The 20,349-nt window shown below is 64.8% G+C and overlaps 1 protein-coding gene across 1 annotated transcript in view; it reads left to right on the forward strand.

Annotated features, from left to right (window-relative positions):
* Positions 1 to 13,209, forward strand: part of JAKMIP3 (Janus kinase and microtubule interacting protein 3) — a 37,725-nt gene extending 24,516 nt beyond the window's left edge. The window contains exons 14-22 of the mRNA XM_055346288.1: positions 61 to 159; positions 410 to 463; positions 4,453 to 4,518; positions 5,153 to 5,221; positions 5,307 to 5,384; positions 8,929 to 9,132; positions 10,352 to 10,417; positions 12,527 to 12,596; positions 13,135 to 13,209. Of these exons, the coding sequence (XP_055202263.1) occupies positions 61 to 159; positions 410 to 463; positions 4,453 to 4,518; positions 5,153 to 5,221; positions 5,307 to 5,384; positions 8,929 to 9,132; positions 10,352 to 10,417; positions 12,527 to 12,577 (687 nt within the window). The 3' untranslated portion in view covers positions 12,578 to 12,596; positions 13,135 to 13,209. The remainder of the gene's footprint in view (positions 1 to 60; positions 160 to 409; positions 464 to 4,452; positions 4,519 to 5,152; positions 5,222 to 5,306; positions 5,385 to 8,928; positions 9,133 to 10,351; positions 10,418 to 12,526; positions 12,597 to 13,134) is intronic.
* The last annotated feature ends 7,140 nt before the right edge of the window (positions 13,210 to 20,349 follow it).

The following is a 20,349-nucleotide window of genomic DNA, read 5'->3' on the forward strand; positions in this document are numbered from 1 at the left end:
GGGCGCTGGGTGCGGGGGCAGAGGCATCGTCCCCATGCCCAGTCTCCTGCTCTGTCCTAGGAGAGGGAGAGGAAGTCGCCGGCCATCAACTTCCACCACACCCCCTTCGCGGAAGGGAAGAGCCCCCTCCAGGCCTACTGCGAGGCCGAAGGCGTGACGGTAAACTGGCCCCTCTCCGCGCACCCATCCCCCTCCACCCACCCACCCATCCTCCTCCGCCTCCCTTCCCTGTGCACCCATCCCCCCCCCCCCCCCCCGCACCCATCCTCCCTCCGTGCACCCATCCCCTCTCCGCCCTCCCATCCTCCCCTCCCCTGTACCCATCCTCCCCCCTCTGTGCACTCATCCCCCCCGGCACACCCATCCCCCCGGCTGGCGCTCACCTCCCGTACCCCTGTGGTTGCTCTAGGACATCCTGGTCACAGAGCTGATGAAGCAGCTGGACATCCTGGGGGATAACGCCGTAAGTGTATGTCGCTCTCCTGAATTGTGCATGCCTCCTCACGCCAGCCCTCGCCCTCGCCAGCCCCCGGGTCCGGGGACCCCCATGAGTCCTGCTGTGCATGTCACCGCTGCCGCCCGCCCGCGCCCCCCTGCGGCCACAGCTGCTTGGGCCGGCCCCTGGAATTCGGGAGCAGTCCTGCCCCTTTCTCATGTCGTTCCTTAGCCTGGCTGGGTGGCCACTAGCACCCTGGGCTCGGGGTTCCGGGCCTCCGCGCTGCAGGATGGGGAAGCCTCTGCTGTGCACACCCGTTTCCGCCAGCAATGCTGCTTCTGGACACACGCTCTCAGTTTCCGGAATCCCTGCCAGTCGTCAAGCTTTTCCACACCCTGATGGGGGTGGGGCTGCAGCCCCTTCCGGTATCTTAGACATCCCAGACCTCAGGGCTTCCCATGTCCTTGGTTTGGGGGGAGAGGTGGAGACCATAAATAATCTGCCAATCTTGTCTCGGGCACAATTCCAACTTCTACAGCAAACTCCTCGAAGGGTGCTGATTACGGAGTGACTACCCCGTCGTCCTCCATCCATCTGTCCTTCCCTCCACCTCTACCCTCCAACCATCATCCCTCTGTCCATCCGTTCATCCTTCCTCCATCCTTCATCCCTCTCTCTATCCTCTGTTCATCCATCCTCCATCCCTCCATCCATCATCCTTCATCCCTCCCTCCATCCCCATCCATCCATCTTGTCCTCCATTTATCCATCTATCTATCCATCCATCCTCCATCCTTCATCTTCCATTCCTCATCCTCTATCCATCCATCCTCTATCCATTTGTCCACACTCCATTTTCCATCCATCGATCCTTCATCTTCTTCTTTATTCTCTATCCATCCATCCTCTATCCACCCTTCATCCATCTTTCATCCTCCATCCATTCATTCTCCATCCTCCATCCATCCATCCTCTGTATATCCATCCTTCACCATCCATTCATCCTCCATTATCCATCCACCCTCCACCTATCTTTCATACTCTACCTACATGTACTTCATTATCCATCCACCCATCCATCCATCCATCCATCCTTCATACCTCCCTCCATCCCCCATCCATCCATATATCTTCTATCCTCCATTTATCCATCTCTCCACCCAATCTCCATCCTCCATCCATCCATCCACCCTTCATCTTCCATTTTTCTTCCATCAATCCATCCTCCATTCATCCTCCATCTATCCTTCATCCCTCCCTCCATCCTCCATCCATCATCCATTTTCTATCCTCCATCCATCCATATCCATCCATTACCCATCCGTTCATTCATCATTCATACATCCGTCCTTCATCCTTCATCCATTCATTCTCCATCATGCATTCATCCATCCACCCTCCATCCATCCATCTATCCTCTGTCCATCTTCCATCCATCTTTCATCCTCCATCCACTCTACACTATCCATCCATCCACCATCCATCTTCTGTCAGCCCTTTTTCCATCATCTTGCCTTTGTTGAGTTCCCTGCCCAACAAGCAGCTCATCTGTGCTAGAAGGCAGCCCCACTCCACCACCCAGAAGTTTTTCCCCAAGGTATACTAATAAGTATAGTCTACAGCTTGTCCTAAGACACCTTGGGCTTCCCGTCCTGGTCACTACTCTTGAGAAAGAACCAGGCACTTAGTCAAATTAGTACACTTCATGAAGTAGAAGATGACAAAAAAGAGGAAAAAAATGCATGCAAACACACCCCTCCACACACACACACACACACACACACTCACACACTCACACCAAAACCCAGGTGCTCACACATTTTCTCGGGCCAGGTTGTTCTCGCTGGCAGTTGTGACATGCAGGGCCCTGAGTTGGCAGGGACGCTTCTCTCCTTACCCACTAATAGCGTGGGGAGGAGGCTCCACTGGTGCTATCTGCCCCCTCCCAGACCCCGTGCTCTCTCTGGGCTGTAGGTGGAGGTAGCATTAGCCAATAGCAGGGATGGGGTCCAGCCCTGAGTTATCAGGCCCCATCATGGGCTCTTGGGAACCATGTTGGTTAACCTTCTGATTCACAGCTGGAAAAACTGAGGCCCCAGAGGACACCTGCCCAGGTCACAGAGCTGATGTAGGATGAGCCTAGCTCTGTCCAGTTCAGTTCAGGGCCCCTCCCCAGCTCTGTAGCTGCCTACTCAAGAGCACCAGTGGGCAGGACTGCTATGGAACCGTCACATGGCCTCAGAGCATGAGGACAGGGGCTCTCAGGGACCAGAGGACACACCTTCAGGTTTTATGCTCAGGTGACCCTGGGGAAAGCTCGGCAGTTCTTACTGACTGACGGGCCTAGAGGGCGTCCCTTCCGTGGTCACAGATGAGCATGGGGCGCACTTCACGTGCATGTCATGACCCAGGACTGTGCCCCATAGAGCCTGAGCCCACAGATTCATTCCTGGAGCTCGGAGTGGCCCAGCTGAGGAAGCAGGTGACAGAGACAGCCTGGGCCCTACTACCTTCACAGCCAGGGCATACGAGTCCTGTGGCTGCTGGGCACAGACGGCCCCAGAGAGGCCACAGCCTCCAAACTGGCTACGTGGGTACCTGAACCCCATACCTCGGTCTGCTCAGGAGTCAGGGCCCTTGGAGTTGAGCAGGGGCTGGCAGGGCAGAGTGGTCGCCCATCCTCCCCGGCAGGGGACACCACTCACCACCACTGTCCCTGGGCCGCAGAGGCACCGGTCACCCAGGGAAGGAGGAGCAGAGGCCAAGAAGGCAGAGCAGAAGGCACTCTGCCCAGGCTGGGGCATCGGGGTGTCGTCACCTCCTGGCCAGGCTGCTCACCCAGTGGGACGTTGCAGGTCCTCCAGCCCAGTGTAACCTTGTCCCAGTAGGTTCTTCCCGAAGCCACTGGCTCGGCCTCCCTGGTCCCTTTAGGCCTTGGGAGGAGGGAGCACACCTGACCGCCTTTCCCAGGAGCCGGGGGTGTGAGGGGTTCCTGCCAGCCCCGCTCTGTGCTGTCGGGGTGCCCTGTGCCCCCAGGGCAGAGCTTGCCTCTATGCCTACAGCGCTTGGTCACTGGCTCCCACCTCTGCTGACTGCTACAGGAGTGGGGCTCCGTGAGAGACCCTGCCTTTGGGGGAGCTCACACCCCAGATGGAGGGCTTTCCGAGCAGACTGGCCCTGAGCCAGGGGGTCCCGGGATGTAGGGGGCTGTCCTCCACCTCAGGGATCCAGCAGGCTCTGCCCTGCTCTGCTCTCTGCTTCCCAGGACTCCGCCCCCCACCAGCTCCCCACAAGCCGGGCCCTGCCCGGTGCTCATGCAGGTGGCAGTCAGGGTCTGAGCGGGTAAAGTGCCTGTAGCCTCGAGATGCTCGTGGGCCCCAAAGCCAGACTCAGCCAGACCACCCGGGGGGCCCCGTGGAAGAGGCACGAATACGACATGCAGAGAAAAGGCAAGGACGCCAGGGACCCGAGCCATCTCACAGCCAGGAATACTAGGTCCCCGCCCCACGTCCCTAAGCGGGATTCTAACCAGTACTAGTGCAGGCTGCGTAGGCAGAGGGCTGGCTTACACGAAGATGTGGGCGAGGGACGCTGGGGACACCGTATCCCCGCGGCCTGTCTCAGGCCGCCCCACCCCACTGCCCCAGCAGGACTCACAGTGTCCTGAGCACCTGCAGTGGGAGGGCGGGAGGGGGCACATCAGAGTCACCAGGTGAGAGTAAAGGGGACTGAAGAGCCCAGGAGGCCAATTCAGTAAGAGTGACCTTACCTGTGACCCCTGTGCCCCTCATCACTCTCACTTCATTCACCCCCATCCGGCACCCAGGCACCCCCACTCCCCCCACCAAGTGCCCCCACTCTCCCCCTACCAGGCACCCCCATCCACCCCCACCAGGCACCCCGATTCATCCCCCCACCAGGCGCCCCCCACCAGGCACCCCTCCTCACACCCTCATTTCAATCTGGGTGCCTCTGCAAGCCCCGCCCCTGACCACCCCTGTCTGCTTTGGGTGCAGAATCTGACCAACGAGGAGCAAGTGGTCGTCATCCAAGCTAGGACGGTCCTGACCTTGGCTGAAAAGGTAATGGCAGCTGGTGGCCGCTCTGGGGACAGGGCTGGGCTCCGCTGGGAGAGGGCGCCGTCCTCGGAGGAGGGGCTCCTGGGGCGTGGGGTGGGGGGTCCGTGAATCCTGTGGGCCGCGGGAGGTCCCACCCACGCGGGGCACACGGCACCCGCCACCCGTGTTTATAACAGCAGCCAGACTTCGTCTCAAGGCCAACTCTGCCTCAGTTTCCCTCTCCTAAGGCCAGGCAGTGGAGTGGGGCTGTGCACCACTGGCTTCCTGTTCACCCCACCAGGACCCTCCCCTGGGGGCTGTCCGGCCCACCCGGGCACCTTGCCCACAGCAGGCCCCGGCCCCCCACCCCCAGCCGGAGCCTGGGCGGCCCACGGTCAGCGCCTGGACCTCCAGCAGGAAGGAGAGGGCGTCCTGGGGGCAGGGTGCAGGGGATGGGCCCGCGGCTGAGTGCTCAGGTGCACCTGTTCCCGCCGAACCCCCGCTCACGACCCCTGGCCCGGGCACCGGCCGCCAGCACACAAGCGCACAGCGCCCACCCCGCCCACGCCTGGGCCATCCGTGGCGCCCGGGGACGGTGGGGTGGCTCTGGTGGCCACCCGAGAGGTCACCGTCACCTGCTCTCTCGGTTTGTGTCCAGTGGCTCCAGCAGATCGAAGAGACCGAGTCGGCCCTGCATCGGAGGATGGTGGACCTGGAGAGTGAGAAGGTTGGTGGGCGCCCGCCTTGTGTCCGCAGCAGGGCGTCGCCAGGTGGGTGCCCGAGGCCGACACGCAGGTCCTCTTGTGTTTCAGGAGCTGTTCAGTAAGCAGAAGGGCTACCTGGACGAGGAGCTGGATTACAGGAAGCAGTCCTTGGACCAGGCTCACAAGGTCAGGCGCGGGCGGCTGCCGGGACCGGCCGGGGGCGGGGGCCTCAGATTTGGGGTAGAAATGGGGGAAACTTGTGTACACACCGGCCGCGTGTTCAGGGGTTCGGGCCTGCCTTTCTGTCTCCGGGTCGGCGAGGTCCGAGGAGGCCTTACTGCGCCGGCAGCAAGCACCTCGCCCCGCGAAGGCAGGACTCAAATGGATATTTAAGATGAGTTGAGAAAATAGGATTCAAAAAAAAAAGAAAGAAAAGAAAAAAGAAATAGGATTCGTTGAAACGTCCTCATCTATGAGTTAATCGAGCACAGTTGAATGTTTGTTAGAGACGTTCTTGGGGGTTCCCCTTGTGTGCACCTGCTACTCCGAGCCTGTAAGTTGTACCCGCCTTTGCCCGCGTGCTTGGCCTGTGGGAAGCCGCTGTCCTCGCTGACACCTGGGGGTGTCCCCACTGGGGGTTAGCGCAGGGATCTGGAGTCCCTGTAGACACGTCTGTGTCGCTGAGACACGGTCCGCGCTGGTACTGGTTTGAGAAGTGACCTCTCGTTTGCGCTTGGGGCTGGCTCGGCTTCAAGAGCGTCCCGGGCTCGGGTTACCCCGCGGAGGCGCACGGCAGGGAGCCCCCCTGGAGGCGGGAAGCCCCCCTTCCAACAGCATCACTTACACCCTAAGCCGATGCCACCTCCCTGCGCGGTGCTGCCCCGCGCGACTTTGTCTCCCTCCGGCCACGGGTCCGTAGAGCAGAGCGTGTCAGGGCACAGTTCAGGAGAAGCCGTCCAGGGCCCCTACGGGCGGCCCGAGGATCGGCCAAAAGGCCAGGGCTTTGGAAGTGACCGTGAGGCCAGGGACGGCCTGTGTGGTAAGTCGGGGTGTGAGCGGCCGCCCTCTGGGTGCTTCGGAGCACGAGGTCGCTGTGCGGAGGGCGCGGGGGGCTGCCCAGCCTGGAGGGGGGCAGCGTGAGGTCTCTGTGACCTGCACCCGGGCCCCGAGAGGCGAGGCTCTGCCCCCACTGAGGGCGGGCTCTGCTGCTGGTGACAGTGGTGGTGACGGTGGCCACTCGCCAGCCATCGCCGCGGGACACCTACGTGAGCAGCCATCCAGGGGGTGGTGGGGGGCAGTGGCCTCAGAGAGCCGACCCGGTGCTCACGGCCCTTCCCAGAAACGTGTGCCAGACCCACATTTCCGGCCCACGGTGTGGGGGGCGAGGATGCTCGCAGTATCCGGGGGCAGGTGGACAGCCCTGAGCGCCCCCACCGATGCTCCCCGTGCTCCGGACCTGCATCCCAGACAGGTGCGCGGAGGAGGGGACGGCTCCCCGCTGGGCCCAGGGGCCCCACTCAGGATACAGCTCAGTGGCGTCAGTGCAGAAGAGATGGGGCGGTGTGGGGGGTCGGAGACAGGGCCGCGTAGGGCACACACTCGCACCCGCATCCCAGAGAGTGGGGCGCCCTGGGGGGCTGCAGGGCTGCGGACGCCTGCCCAGGCACCACACCCTCCCTGCTCTGTGGACGCAAGGCCAGGGCTGGGGCGTCAAGGGGAGACGATGGTCCCGCCCTGGGGTGGCCACCTGGCTGTTCCTGCCCGAGGCCTCCGACGAGGCTGTGCACCCAGGGGAGCCCCGCAGGTGGCCAGCGGCTGGACTCAGGGTGGGGGCAGGTGGGCCGGGCACCTGCCTCCAGCTTCCTGTGAGGCCTTTGTGCTGCTGATGCTGATGCTACAGGCTAAGCGCCCCCCCCCCTCCGCTGCATTTATTTATTTTTAAATGCTTGGGCTTATCTTCTGCTCTAAGAAGTGGCTCTGATGAGGACTTGTGAGCTGGTTGTGACAGCTGGGGACAGGTGATTTTGTGGCTGTCAAGGACGATAAAATCTAAAGTCGAAAGGCTTTCATTCTTTTTCTTATTTCCTAAAATGTCTACTAAAGCTCAAGGACTTTTCATGATCATTTTGCCTGAAGAGAAAGAGCCTTCATTCCTGAAGAGGTTGCATCTTTTGATGGGAGGTTGGGTTTCTTGTAGTTTAAGATCGTGGTTTGTCCAAGGAGCCCATCAGGGAAATTTCCCGAGGACAGAGCTACGAGTGTATTCCAGACCAAACTGGTAAATCCGGAGGAGTTTATAGCAGGGTCAGCACGCGGGCGGCTGAGTTGCAGCCCAGGGGTCATCTGGCTTTGGTTCCTGGTGGCTTCTGGGTCGTGCACTGGATTTCCTTAAGGTGCGGGAGCCCCACGCCCCCCGCAGCCCTCTCCTTGTCAGCGGCCTGCTCACGGCCCGCGGCCCCGTCGGCCTTCTGCCCCTGCCTGGGGGTGGGGGCGCCCAGGGCCTGGCTCCCACTCGGCCGGTCAGCTTCTCTGGGGTGTTCTTGTTGGGGGAGGATCTGTGGGACTTGAGTCCTTCCCCTAAGTCTGCAGTGAGCGCCGAGGCTCCTGGCTCTGGGGCAGCAGGAGTCCAGGGACCGTGTGAGGCCTGGACTCTGGAGCCCCCTGCGGGGTCTGGGCCCAGGCTGTCCCCAGCGGGACCCTGTGCAAACTGACCCGACATGTGTCGTGACCTGGGGCTAATAGGAGCTGCTGCCTCATGGGGGGGGGTCTTAACCCAGGTTGGGCTGAAGGAACCGGCACCAGGAGTGCAGGTGTTCTGGGGGTTTATCACCCGGACGGTGGAAGTGATGAAGCCGCGAGCACAGTAGGCACACGGGGCCCGCGGCCGGTGCAGGTGAGGCTTGTTGGAGGTGGCAGGGGGCAGCGCCAGAGGGGGTGCTCTCCCAGAGTGGGGGCCAGGAGAAATCCAGGAGTGGGGCCAGGACGTGCTCCCTCCGAGGCCCCAGGGGAGGGTCCTTCCCGCCTCGTCCAGCTCCTGGGGGCTCCAGGTGTCTCCCCGCCTCTGCCTCCCCGCTCACGTGGCTCCCCCCGCCCAGGCCTCTGGGACTGCCTCCAGCTCCTTCTCCTTGTAGGGACTCGAGCCAATCCCTTACGACCTCCTCCTAGCCCCATTCCCCCTGCAGACCCTCCTTCTAAATAAGGCCAAGTTCCAGGGACCAGGTCCCGAACCTACCTTCTTGGGGACACGATTTCCCCACCACGGGTGGCACTGAGGACCCCAGAGTGGCCTGGCTTCCCCCGGGGAGCCGCTGGAAGTCCAGGACACCCCCCGCACTTCTGTCCTTACATCAGACAAAGCCCTGTGAGCGCTGCCCTTCTTCCCGCGGAGCCCCAGGCTTTGAGGAAGGCCGAGAGCCGAGGAAGAGGCCTCCCCCCGCGGGCCCTCCGCCGTCCCTCGGGCCGCCCCCTACTCTGGTCCCCGGTCTCCCCAGCGTTAGCATGAGCCGGGAACCTGCCCCTGAAGGGTCACTGCACTCGCAAACGTTAGAAGTGAATGCTCTTGGCCTAATTACTGCGGGACTGGGTTTCCGCTCTCCAGGCGGTCGGGTAAGCGGGTGGAGGAGGAACCAGCCTCTGTGCGGGGTCGCCCGCAGCCCCCGAGGCCCCAGGGGTCAGGCCCAGGCCGTCCTCTCACCCGCAGCCCACAGTAACGCCTCCCTCCCGCCCGCAGCACATCCTGGAGCTGGAAGCCATGCTGTACGACGCCCTGCAGCAGGAGGCGGGGGCCAAGGTGGCCGAGATCCTGTCGGAGGAGGAGCGCGACAAGCTCAAGGTGGCCGTGGAGCAGTGGAAGCGCCAGGTCATGAGCGAGCTGCGCGAGCGGGACGCCCAGATCCTGCGGGAGCGCATGGAGCTGCTACAGCTGGCGCAGCAGGTGCGCCGTGGGGGGGTCAGTGGGGTGGGGGCCCGGGGGGGGGGCTGGGGCCAGCGGGGTGGGGGCCGAGGGGGGCTGGCCGCCGCATCCCAGATTCGCAGGCCGCGCCCTCCCAGGGGTGCCCTCCAATGGCCACGCCCCCATGATATACCCTCTAATGGCCACGTCCCCACGTCCCCACGATGTACCCTCCGATAGCCACTCCTCCAGGGTGTGCTCGCCAGCAGCCACGCCCCACAGCGGGCTCTGTGCCAGGCTACCTGCCCCAGCAGACCAGCCTCTGGGTGGCACATCCCCTCTCTTGGGACCCCTGGCCGCGGGGTCTCTGAAGTGCGCCCTCCTTCAACCGTAAGGACGAGGGGAAGGTGTGGTCTGGGAAGCAGCAGCTCCGGGGCTGGGGGCAGCCGCTGGCCTTGCCCTGACCTTGGGCACTTTAGGACCTCAGGCCCACGCGGCCTGTCCATCTCTAACAGTAGGTGAGGGACCCTGGCACACCGGACAGCCTTGGTGTGGCAGATCTGCCCCCGCCCTGTGTACCGCGGGGCCTGGAGGGGGCCTCTGCGCACAAAGCTCAGCTTGCAAAGTCAGATAAATCAGCAAACAAGCTTTACCATGAGTATCCGTGGGCGACGTCTGACCGGAGACCAGTCAGCTGCCGGGACACTCGCTGCCAGGCTCGGGGGGTCAGCGCCAGGGCTGCTACCCGTAGGCGCGTCCTTCCATCAGCCAGGCTGCGGCCAGAGCTCGGCTGCCTCCGGGGTCCAGGCGTGGCATGCGTGTCCAGAGGGGGCGCGTACAGGGCATCTAGTGGGCCCGGCATGCCGAGGTGAAGCCTTGGCGTCACGCACCGCGAAGTCCTCCCTGGGCCTGGCTCCGTGACCCTCGTGGCGGCTCTTGGTGCTGCTGTGGTGGCATTTGGGGAGGGCGTGAATCGGTTCCTTGGGGCTCCAGCACGTGGTTTATGATCTGAGGTTGGAGGGGGCGGGAGGAGCAGAGCGGCTGGCCGGGGAAGGCTGTTTCCAGCAGGGAAACTGAGGCGAGCCAAGCTGCCACCCTGCTCAGCCATGGCTGGCGGGCAGCGAGCCGTCTCGGGGAGAGGAGACCGAGACCTCTGGCTGCTCCGGGCCGGCGTGGCAGCGGCTCTGTGACGGTCGTGGTCGTCCGCCGCCTAAGTGAGCGAGCAGCTTGGGTTCTGATGTTCCCCCTTTTACCGTTGCAGAGAATTAAAGAGTTAGAGGAAAGAATAGAAGGTCAGAAGAGACAAATAAAGGAACTGGAAGAAAAGGTAACAGGCACGCGGCTTTGGGGGCTTGTTCTGTCTCCTGGGTGCGCGGAGAGCTCCTGCGTGGCCGTCAGTGCGCCCTGGGGCGGGGGCGCTGGCCAACGGGAGCGGTTCCAGGACCGAGGCCATGGCCCCCTGGGCCACCTCGCAGGGGCCGCGTCCCGTCTCTCGCGGACTCAGTTTCCCCGCTGTAGCCCTGGGAACTGCGCAGGGACCTCGGGTCCTTGTCGTGCTGGTGGCCGTGCTGGAGTACAGGATCTCTCCACCTTCACCTTCTCCACTCTCCACCACTAAAAATCAAATTCCCGAAAGCCTGGGTTTCCCTCTTGGAAGCAGGCCGTCTGTGCAGCCCCGGGCTCTGGTTTCCGGTCCTTAACGCACTTCCTTGGGGGCTTAGGACACTCGGCGCCGCGTGCAGTGAGTTTGGGGCCACGCAGCTTGGGGCTCGGGGCTGGGCTGGCTGGCGCTTTTCCTGGAGCCCCCGCCCTGCCAGGCGTGGAGTCACAGGTGCTCTGTCCACTCACAGTGACAGCCCCACGTGGGGCTCCCCAAACTCAGGTGCCCCAGAGGGAACCCTGCCTCTTGTGGGGTTTGCTCAGTTTGGGGCAGTTCTTTTTGTGATTTACGGATGTTTCCACGAGAAACACAGGGAGGCAGAGACACCTGCAGGGGGAGAGGCAGGCTCCCTGCGGGGAGCCCGATGTGGGACTCGATCCCAGGACCCCGGGGTCACGCCCTGAGCCCAAGGCACACACTCAACCACGGAGCCCCCCAGGCATCGCAGGTTTAGGGGTGTTTTAATATCTCCGTGGTCACGCTGATGTCCGGTCTTGGGTCGGTCCTGCCTGTGGGTGGATCTCCCCAAATGACCAGCTGCCTTCCCCACCGAGAGAGGCCGCACCTCCCTGCCTCGTCTCCCCGAGGAGCCCCCAGGGCTACACCTGCTCAGCCCAGGTCCCCCCAGGGGCAGCCCCCCCACCCTTGCCCCCTTCTCCGGCCTTTGCGGTGTCTGCCTAGCGGTCGTCATGGTAACTGTGCAGACCTGGACTGGGGTGCGGGGAGCGCCCTGAGCCGCCCCTAGAACCCTGCAGGGAGGAAGCAGAGAGCTGTTTCTGCAAATAGGATTTGCTTCCCTGTGGACGCTGACGCGCTGGAAGCTTCCACTGGGCCCTGGGGGGCGGGGGGGGGTGCTCAGGGCGCCAGCCTCACGGCACATGCGCAGTCTCTCCCCCGCAAATAAACGTGTTTCCCTTTGCGTCTTAACGCAAGAGCCCTAGTTTGTATTAACTCCTTGGATTTTAAACCCTGGACGTGAATTCCTTTGATGTGAATTCCTGGTTCCCGTGGCTCTGCCTTCCTGTCCCCGAGTGGGCTGGCGCCCCTCCCCACCCCAACCCCACAACCCAGGGGCGGCCTCGGGCTCCCACCTCTCCAGGCTACCGGCTCTTCACTGGTGGGGGCACCAGGCCTGTCGGGGCGCTGGGTTAGCCCGGCCCTGCCCTCGGACGTCCCTCACCAGACCCCAGCCTCAGCTCCCGCAGAGGAGGGAGCAGGGGTGGCGGGTGGAGGGCGCCCAAGGGGTGTGGGGGCAGCCCTGTGCTCCGGGGTTCCCCAGGATGCCCGCACCCTCGCACCCCTAGCACCCTCCTGCCCCCCAGCATGCCCCGCACCCTTCTGGCCTTCCCCTCAGGACGCCCAGCACCCTCTCGGGGCCCCCCCAGCATGTCCTGCACCCTCCCTACCCCAACAGGCCACCCCGCACCCTCCTGCCCCCCAGCACACCCGGGACCCTCCTGGCCTTGCCCCCAGGATGCCCAGCACCCTCGCACCCCCCCCAGCACAGTGCCCCACACCTTCCCCACACCCTCCCGCGCCCCCAGCATGCCCCACACCCTTCTGGCCTGTCCCCCCAGGATGCCCAGCACCCTCTTGGGGGCCCCCCAGCACCCCGACACCCTCCCTACCCCAGCACCCCACACCCCCGGCGAGCGCACCAGGCTCCGTGCCCGGGGAGGCGTCTTGTTCTGTCTGTGTCTCCTTTCCGCCAGAGCTCTACAAACTCTTTTTCTCTCTCTTCCCCTCCACGTCCCCGCCCTCCCCATCCCTTTTCAGTTTCTATTTTTGTTCTTATTTTTCTCCTTAGCTTTCATTCTGTGGTCTTAGCTCGCCTGGCCCCGACCGGGTGAGTATGTCCTGGGCTGGCGCTGGCGCCTTCTGGGGACGGTCCCGGCTAACCCCGCCCCCCCCACAGGGCTGCTGTTCCAAGGTCCCCCCCTGCAGCCTTGAGAGCCCTTGGGCGGCCCAGGGCCAGGATTTGGGGGTCAGAGGGTGCGAGGGAAGGAGAGGACCCGGAGGGGGCCTTCCCCCGGGTAGAGGCCCACATGTGCTCCGAGTCCCTGCGGCCCTCTCTGTCTTGTCGCGCTCCCCTGTGGCCTACGCTAACACTCGCCCAGAAATGCCCGGGCCGCCCTGAAGCCGCTCGTGCTCCCCGTGGCGTCGTTACTGTGGCTTTGCCAGGGCCGCACGCTGCTTCCCTCCGACAGGCTCGGCCCATGCCCGGCCCTTCCCAGGCTGCGGGAGAGGCTCCCCTGGGGCAGCGGCATCCTCCCCCTCCCCCGACCCCACCTCCCCTGCCCCCCAGGCCCCCTCCAGCCCCCCTCCAGCCCCTTCCCCTCCGGAGGAGCCTCCCTGACGTGTGCCCCACGTCTCCTTTCTTCCAGCCCCCAGAGGAGCCAGACCCCTTGCCCCCAGCTGGACCAGAGAGCAGCGGGGGCCCGGGCGGCAAGATCCCACGCCCCGTCTCGTCCCTGAAGCCCCAAGAGGATCTGGTGTCTGCGGACCCCGTCCTGTCGAGGAAGAGGAGGGAGAAAGGGGGGCGTTGAGCACCTCTGAGCGGGCCACTGTCCTCTTTTGAGCCAGTTTTAGAACTAGTTTTCTGACTGGGGCTCCTCTGGAAGAGGCCTGGTCTTGGCTGCCGGACCCTGGGTCCCTCCTCGGGACGCAGCCGCCCAATCCCGGTGACAGGGATGCATAAGTTCCCTGCTGAGCAGGTGCAAAGAGCCGCTTCTGTGCAGGAGCGTCCACAGCCCTACACTCCCACCTCACGGCCCCTTGATAGCGCAACACACGTCTCAGATGGACCCGTCAGAAAGGACGCAGGCAGGCACCCCGCAAAATGACACCCCGAAGCCTGTGGCCGCAGAGGCGACCTTCATTCAGGGAAGCCCAGACGGGTCACGGAGGATGTTCCAAGGATGGTTCCCCCGACCCCTCGGGTGGCCTAGGAGGACCCGGTTGCTGGGGTCCTGCACACCTGCTGGCCAGCGTGTCCCTGCCTGGTTTATGACGCTGTCAGCTTGGGAACAGCGGCGGCTGCTGCCCCACCGTGCGTCAACCCCAGCCTTCCAGGCCAGCCTGAGCCGCCCGGAGCAGCGCGGTGGGACAAGAGGGCCTGGCTGTCCTGGGATGCAGAGCCCCAGGCACCGCAGAGGCCGTGGGCTGCGGCCGGCTGGGGGGGCCCGCGCTGCCCCGTGAGGCTAGGGCAGCCACGTAGTGTGTCCTGCAGACACGAGAAGGGAGCCCGACATCCCGGTGACACGCAGGTAAGTGCTGTGTCCGTCCACGGGAGGCCGGGTTTCCCCTCCCCGCTGTTCGGGGCCCTCGCATGTCACTGCCGCACCACCTCTGGCCTCGTCAGCCTGCTTAGGGCGGCGTGGTCCCAGCGGAGATGTGGGGTGCTCCACTGGGACCTGCCTGCAGTGGGAGCCCCGGTGTCTGTCCAGGCCAGTGGAGACCGGCGGGGCTGCTCACATCCCACCACCAGTCCTGCCCAGAGTCTGCCCCCCGCACCCCGAGGGCATCCCTGGGCGGGTCCTCAGGGTCCCTCCTGTGCTGACCCCGGGGGGGCCTCCTCGCCCGGACCCAGGACACTCCCCCAGGCCCCTGAGGGTGTGCCAGCGGATGTCCCTGAGCTTCAAGGTCCGACGGTGGCCTCATCTCCCGACGTGAAGGGCTGTCCCAAGGGCAACAGCCCCCGCGGGTCCACCGGCCGGCGCTGCCCACCCCGCCTTCCGGGAGGGCGCTGCACGGCTGAGCTGCGGTGCTTACGGGGGCCTGCTGAGGCGCTGCTGGAGGCTGAGCGAGGTGCTGGGCCCCCTGGGGCCGCTCGGGGAGCCCCTCCTCGTCGGGGTCCCTGGGCCTCAGACGCCGGGGTGAAGGGGGCGCCGGGACAACGGACGCTGTTCCACTGCCTGTTCAGAAAGGGGACGGTGACGGTCATTATCGCTCACGTAGTACGAGTGGCGCGTATTCCGTTGAAGAGGCGTGACGGCCTGTGGTCAGCCTGCCGCGGGCCCCGGGACGCGCGTGGCCCCAGGGCACTCCAGGGGTGCACGGGCTACAGAGCCACCTCTCAGGCGTCGTGGGGCGAGCGGCCCCGGCCCACACCTGCACCCCACCCACACCTGCCCTGGACACCTGCGGGCCGCGGCCCCGGGCTGCCTTCCAGGGCCGGCTCTGAGCGCCGCAGCTGGCCCGTGAGCCCCGAGAGGCCCAGCAGGTCCGACCCCCCCCCCCCCGTGAGATCCCGTGAGCAGTGGCCCCAGGGCCAGCCCTTTCTCTGATGGCGGGAAGGAGCCGGATGGGCTGGGGCGATGCTGTGGCCCAGGGTCACTCACCCCGTGAGATGTCGTACGTTCATCACGGGGGATGGTAACGTCCAGCACTTGGTGACGGAGCACCTGCCGGGCTCTGCCTCCGTGGGCCGCGTCCCACCTGGTAACTACCTGGAGCAGAGGCCCCCAAGGCCGCGTGTCCCATTTCTCCGTGTGCTTCTGTGCACAGTGGTTGGCGCCTGCCAGTGGCCTCCCCGGGCCTGGTGACCCCTGCTCCCCGGCGGGCCTCCCCGGGTCCCGGTGACCGCGACTCCCCAACGGGCCTTCCCAGGTCCTGGTGACCGCGGCTCCCCGACAGGCCTCCCTGGGCCCGTTCCTGCTGCTCCGTTCCGTTCTCTGGGGAGCCCGTGCCCGTCCCGCCATCGCTTCCTCCATCCAGGTGTTCACGCCAGCACCTTTAATCCACTCTCTGGGTGACCGCCCACCGTTGCTACTGTCCCACCTGCACCACCGAGCACCCGCCCACCCCGGCTCAGCACCTCCTGACCTGCCCCCCCAGGGTGCTCCCGGGTCAAGCGTCCCTGCCCCAAGGAGTGCTTCCTCCTGCTGCCAGGGGGCGGGGGGTGTTTGGGAGCCGACCCCTTGGATAGTGGGGGGCGGGTCATGATGTCTAGGCCGCCCTGGGGGTGCAGCGTGGAGCTACTCAGGCACCCCCACGCCCGTGCGTATTTCTGCATCTGTCACACATCCGTCCATCCATCCATCCGTCTGTCCATCTGTCCATCATCTATCGATCCATCATCTATCTGTGGATCGTCCGTCACCTGGGATGAAGCCGTGAGTCCACAAGGTCACCCCAATCCCAGGCCGACCAGTCAGGATCCGTTCCAGCCCCATCTGTGACTCCTGCCTTGGCCTCCCACGGTGCACACGCCTCGCCAGCCCGTGCACGGAGTGTGCTCACCGCTCGCCCCAAAAGGAGGCTCTGCCGACCTGGTGACCCCACACACAACCCTTTCCTCGCTGGCCCTGGGTCCCCACAGGGTCCGTCTCTGACTCAGCCTGGCTCCGTCCCCCGCGGTGGCCGTGCTGTCCAGCGCTCAGGCCCGCAGCTGATTTCTGCTCTAAGTCCATGAGCTTTGGGTCTGGGCCTTGCAGCTCTCGGGGTTTTGGCACACGCGTGTGCCCCCAGTGCTGATCCAGCACCATCCCCGCAGCCTCAACTCCCTCTGTGCCCTCTGCAGGCACCCACCCCCACCCCTGTAGTCACTCCACCCCCACTCCTACAGTCATCCCCCCATCCCTGCAGTCACCCACCCCACCCCTGCAGTCATTCCTCCTCCTGTAGTCACCCCCACCCCTGTAGTCACCCATCCTCACCCCTGCAGTCATCCCCCCTCACCCCTGCAGTCACCCACCCCACCCCTGCAGTCACCCCCCACCGCTATAGTCACCCCCCACCCCTGTAGTCACCCACCCCAACCCTTGCAGTCACCCATCCTCACCCCTGCAGTCATCCCCCCCACCCCTGCAGTCATCCCCCCTTACCCCTGCAGTCACTCCACCCCCACCCCTGCAGTCACCCCCACCCTGCAGTCGCCCCACCCCCACCCAGCCCTTAGTGTTGGACCTAAGGAAACTGGTTCAAATCACAATTGTTTTCTCCCATGTTTCCTTCTACATCATGTGACTTGGTGTCTGGCACTTCTATCCAAGACTGGTTCCGAGTCCATTTTTGCACATGGGGCACGGGCTGGGTCAAAGCACACGTTTTGCCCGCGGTCGTCCATCCCTTGCTCCGTCCACCCCTTTGTGAAGAGCTCTTCCTCTTTTGGTGACAATCCCAAGTCCCGCTCCGTGGCCAGCCCTGTCCCGGCTCGAGTGTCCTCCCCAGCCCCGAGTCCCTGCGCACCGGGAGGCAGGGGGAGGGAGCCGCTGCCCGCTGACGCCCCTGCGCCGGCTGCGCCCCTCAGCCTGGTCCCCGCTGGTTCCTGGGGCTGAGGCCGGGAGCAGTCCGGGGCTGTGGGGTGACACGTGTGACATTAACTGTCAGCAGACCCAGATTTACAGCCGGCGGCGAGCAGCTGCGCACCTCCCACGCCCGGTGGTGCGTCGCTCATGCGCGGCTTCCCCGTGGGCCTCAGAGGCCGCCGAGTGGCGGTGCCGGGAGCAGGGAGCAGCCGCTGTCGCTGTCGCTCAGAGCACATTCGTCACAGTTCCCGAGCCTTGTGCACATGTGGGCAGGAAACTTCATTTAAAAAAATATGTGTGTGATTTCTCCATCATAACCCAGTGGAACTTTCTTTTTTCAAATGTGTTTGTTTATGGAGCAAAAGGCAAGATGCTCATGTTTCCCCGTAGAAGGTTCATCCGAGTGAGCCGCTAGCTCCTTGAGGCTTCTTGTCCCGGGGTGGTGGCTGAGCTCACAGGACTGCTGTCCTCGGGTGCTGCTTGTCCGTCGTGGGGGCAGGGACAGGGTGCCTGCCGGGTGGTGGGGCCCCGGACGCTGCCGGCCCCCCAGGGAGCTTCGTCAGCCTGAAATGAAGGAGGATCAGAGCCCGCAGTCAGACGTGCGCCTGTCGGACGTGTGCAACCTCCGACTCCCGTGAAGCCACGGCGAGGCCACACTTGTGTGTCAGAGCGAGCCCGCGTGGAGGTCACTGCTGCTGCAGTCGTGTTGGGCCCGGGACCGGCTCCCGTCACACTCCGGCCCGCGGTCTGGGGATGGGCCGGCCGTGCTCCGTGGTTTGTAGGGTCTGTGGACACGGACTCCGAGCCACAGCCCGGGTCTCCCGGCCCGCGTGCCCGGGGCGGGGCGCTGCCCTGCGCGGCGCGTTGAGGCAGACACGTGTGTTTGTGAAGGGCCTCGTCACCGTCTTGTAAGTCCTCACACAGGGAGGCATCGTGCTTCCCGCGGTCGTGTGGACGCGCTCTGTGCTCGTTATCCCCGTGCTGGGCCTCACGCGTGTGCGTGTGCGGGACCGCTTGTGCGTGTCTGACCTCTTCCTGGGTCTTTCCGGGGGCGCTGGCGCTTGCTCTTGCGCAGCTCGTTACTGTGGGAGATGCTTCGGGGTGTCCCCCAGGAGTCGCGACGCGGGGCCCGCGGGGCCCAGATGCTCAGCCTCAGGAGGCCCCGCCGGACTCTCTCCTGGCTCGGGTTGGGCTCAGAGCAGTTTGTTTTTGCTCCTCGCTTAGAATCCCGTCTTTACCGCGTTGCATAAGGTTTTCTCTGACCATCTGAGGCGGAAATTGAAGAGGCGGCGCGCAGCCAGCGGCCTCCCCTCCGCTCCCCGCCCCTCGGGGCTCTGCTGCCCCGTCCATTCCTCCCGCCCGGCTCAGGCGGAATGTCGCCATCTCGGGGAGAGCCGTCATGGACCTCCCCACCGCAACGACCGTGAAGCCACTAGGAACAGACGCCGGTATAGCGAAGTCAGCGTCAGAGGGGGTGTCTCCTTCCCGGGCTGAGAGCAGCTGCTTTGGCCTCGATTGGAGACAAACTGAGAACCGATGGAGAAGGAGGCATAAAGTGTGTGCACGGGTGTGAGCCCCTGTGCATGCCTGTGTACTCTGCGTGTGGGTGGTGTGTGTGCACGGTGAGCGTGTACTGTGTGTAGTTGTGCTTTGGGTGTGCTGTGGGCGTGTTCTGTGTGTGCTCTGTGTGCACCGTGTATGTTGTGTGTACACTGTGTTCTGTGTGCAGTGTGTGTGTACACTGTGTGTGTCGTGTGTGCACTGTATGTGTCATGCGTGCACCGTGTGTGTTGTGCGTGCACCGTGTGTGTGTGCACATCTGTGCAGTTGGGTGAGCGTGTGGTCAGGCGGAGACCTAGGAGCCCGGGCAGCGGGGAGGGTGGCCCAGGGGCAGGGTGCGTGTACAGGCTGTGTAGCTCATGCGTGTGGACGAGCACCCTCCTCTCCGGCAGGGGCGGGACTGCATGGCTTCTAGGAGCCCTCTGGCAGTTCCCTGAAGGCCACGCTCCAGGCCCTGGTGACTCGGGGCTGATGTGGATTTGGAGGGGCCCTGGGACTCAGGTGGTGGGAAGGCGGCGGTGCTGTCCGTGCAGTCCCGGCCGGTCCCTGTATGTGACCACAGCCCTGGAAGTCGCCTGCACTGCGCCCCTGCCCCGCCATGACCCCCAGCTGTCGCACTGTGTGTGATAACCGGGGCAGGGCCTTATGGGGGGGCCACCGGCTGAGCGGGGGGGGAAGCCCAGCACTTGGGGACTGTGGTGCCTTGTCACCCTGCACTTCCACCACCCCCCCAGGGCCGAGGCCGGATCCTCGTGTGTCCCCGAGAACTCGGTGGCCAGGCTGTGGGTCCAGCGCCCTCGTGGCACCCGCTCTAGGCTTGGGGACCGGGTGCCCAGCCCTGCAGCAGCCTGGTGCTGCCCCCCTGCCACGGACGCCACGAGGGGCTGGGCAGGCCGCGTGGAGGAGGAGGTGAGAAGCAGAGCGCCGGGGCCCTGCAGCCCAGCGCCCCGTGCCCGCCTGCCCGGCTATGGGCTGCAGGGGCCACTCCCGGGTGCTGCCGGGTGTCGGGGGACCGGAGAGCACTGCGCCTGCTGCCCGCGGCCCGAGCCAGCCGGGAGCTGTTGCGGAGGAGCAGCGCCCTCCGGCCAGCCTGCCTGACCCCTTGTCCTGCTGCCGCCCATGCCGGTTCCCCGGGCCCCACTCCTGCCCCCGGCACCCACCCCGCCTCCTATTCTCACCCGCATGGGCAGCTCGGCCGTGGTCCTCTCTGCCCCCCAGGGCTCCCTCTGGCTTGGCCTGCTCCGGGGACCCCACCCGCCCGCCCAGGGGACCCCGGCCCTGCGGGCTCCGGGCCAATGCTCTGGCCCCCTGGCGGAGGGGGCTCAGCAGGCACGGGCCCCTCCATTCCCTTGGCTGCTGCCCTGATGCTCCTCCACGGCCAGACTTCACCCCCGGGCACCGGGCTGGGGCTCAGGATCCCGGGGACTGGGGGAGGTTGGTCCTGAGAGGTCGGGGCCTCGCGTGCATTAGAGGCTCCATCCAAGACATGCGGCCAGTGTGGACAGATGGAGGGTGGCCTGGGGGGCTCCTCTGGGCCCTCTGGCCTCATCCAGCCCGTGAGGGAGACAGGAAGTGTCTGGACACGGTGAGGCCAGGGCCCCATCACCTGGCAGGGCTCCTCCGTGATTTCAGGTCTGTGGCCAGTGGAGCCCCTGCCGTGCACCCCCCCCCCCCGGCCACAAGCTTCAGGGCTGCTTCCAGATGTGCAGGGTGGACTGAGCAGGGTGTGGGGGGGTGAGAAGTAGTGCCAGGGCAGTCCCAGACACCCCAGATGAGGGGTGTCCCGTCCCC

Source organism: Nyctereutes procyonoides, unplaced genomic scaffold (assembly GCF_905146905.1).
Source record: "Nyctereutes procyonoides isolate TBG_1078 unplaced genomic scaffold, NYPRO_anot_genome, whole genome shotgun sequence".
In the NCBI taxonomy this organism is placed as follows: Eukaryota; Metazoa; Chordata; class Mammalia; order Carnivora; family Canidae; genus Nyctereutes; species Nyctereutes procyonoides.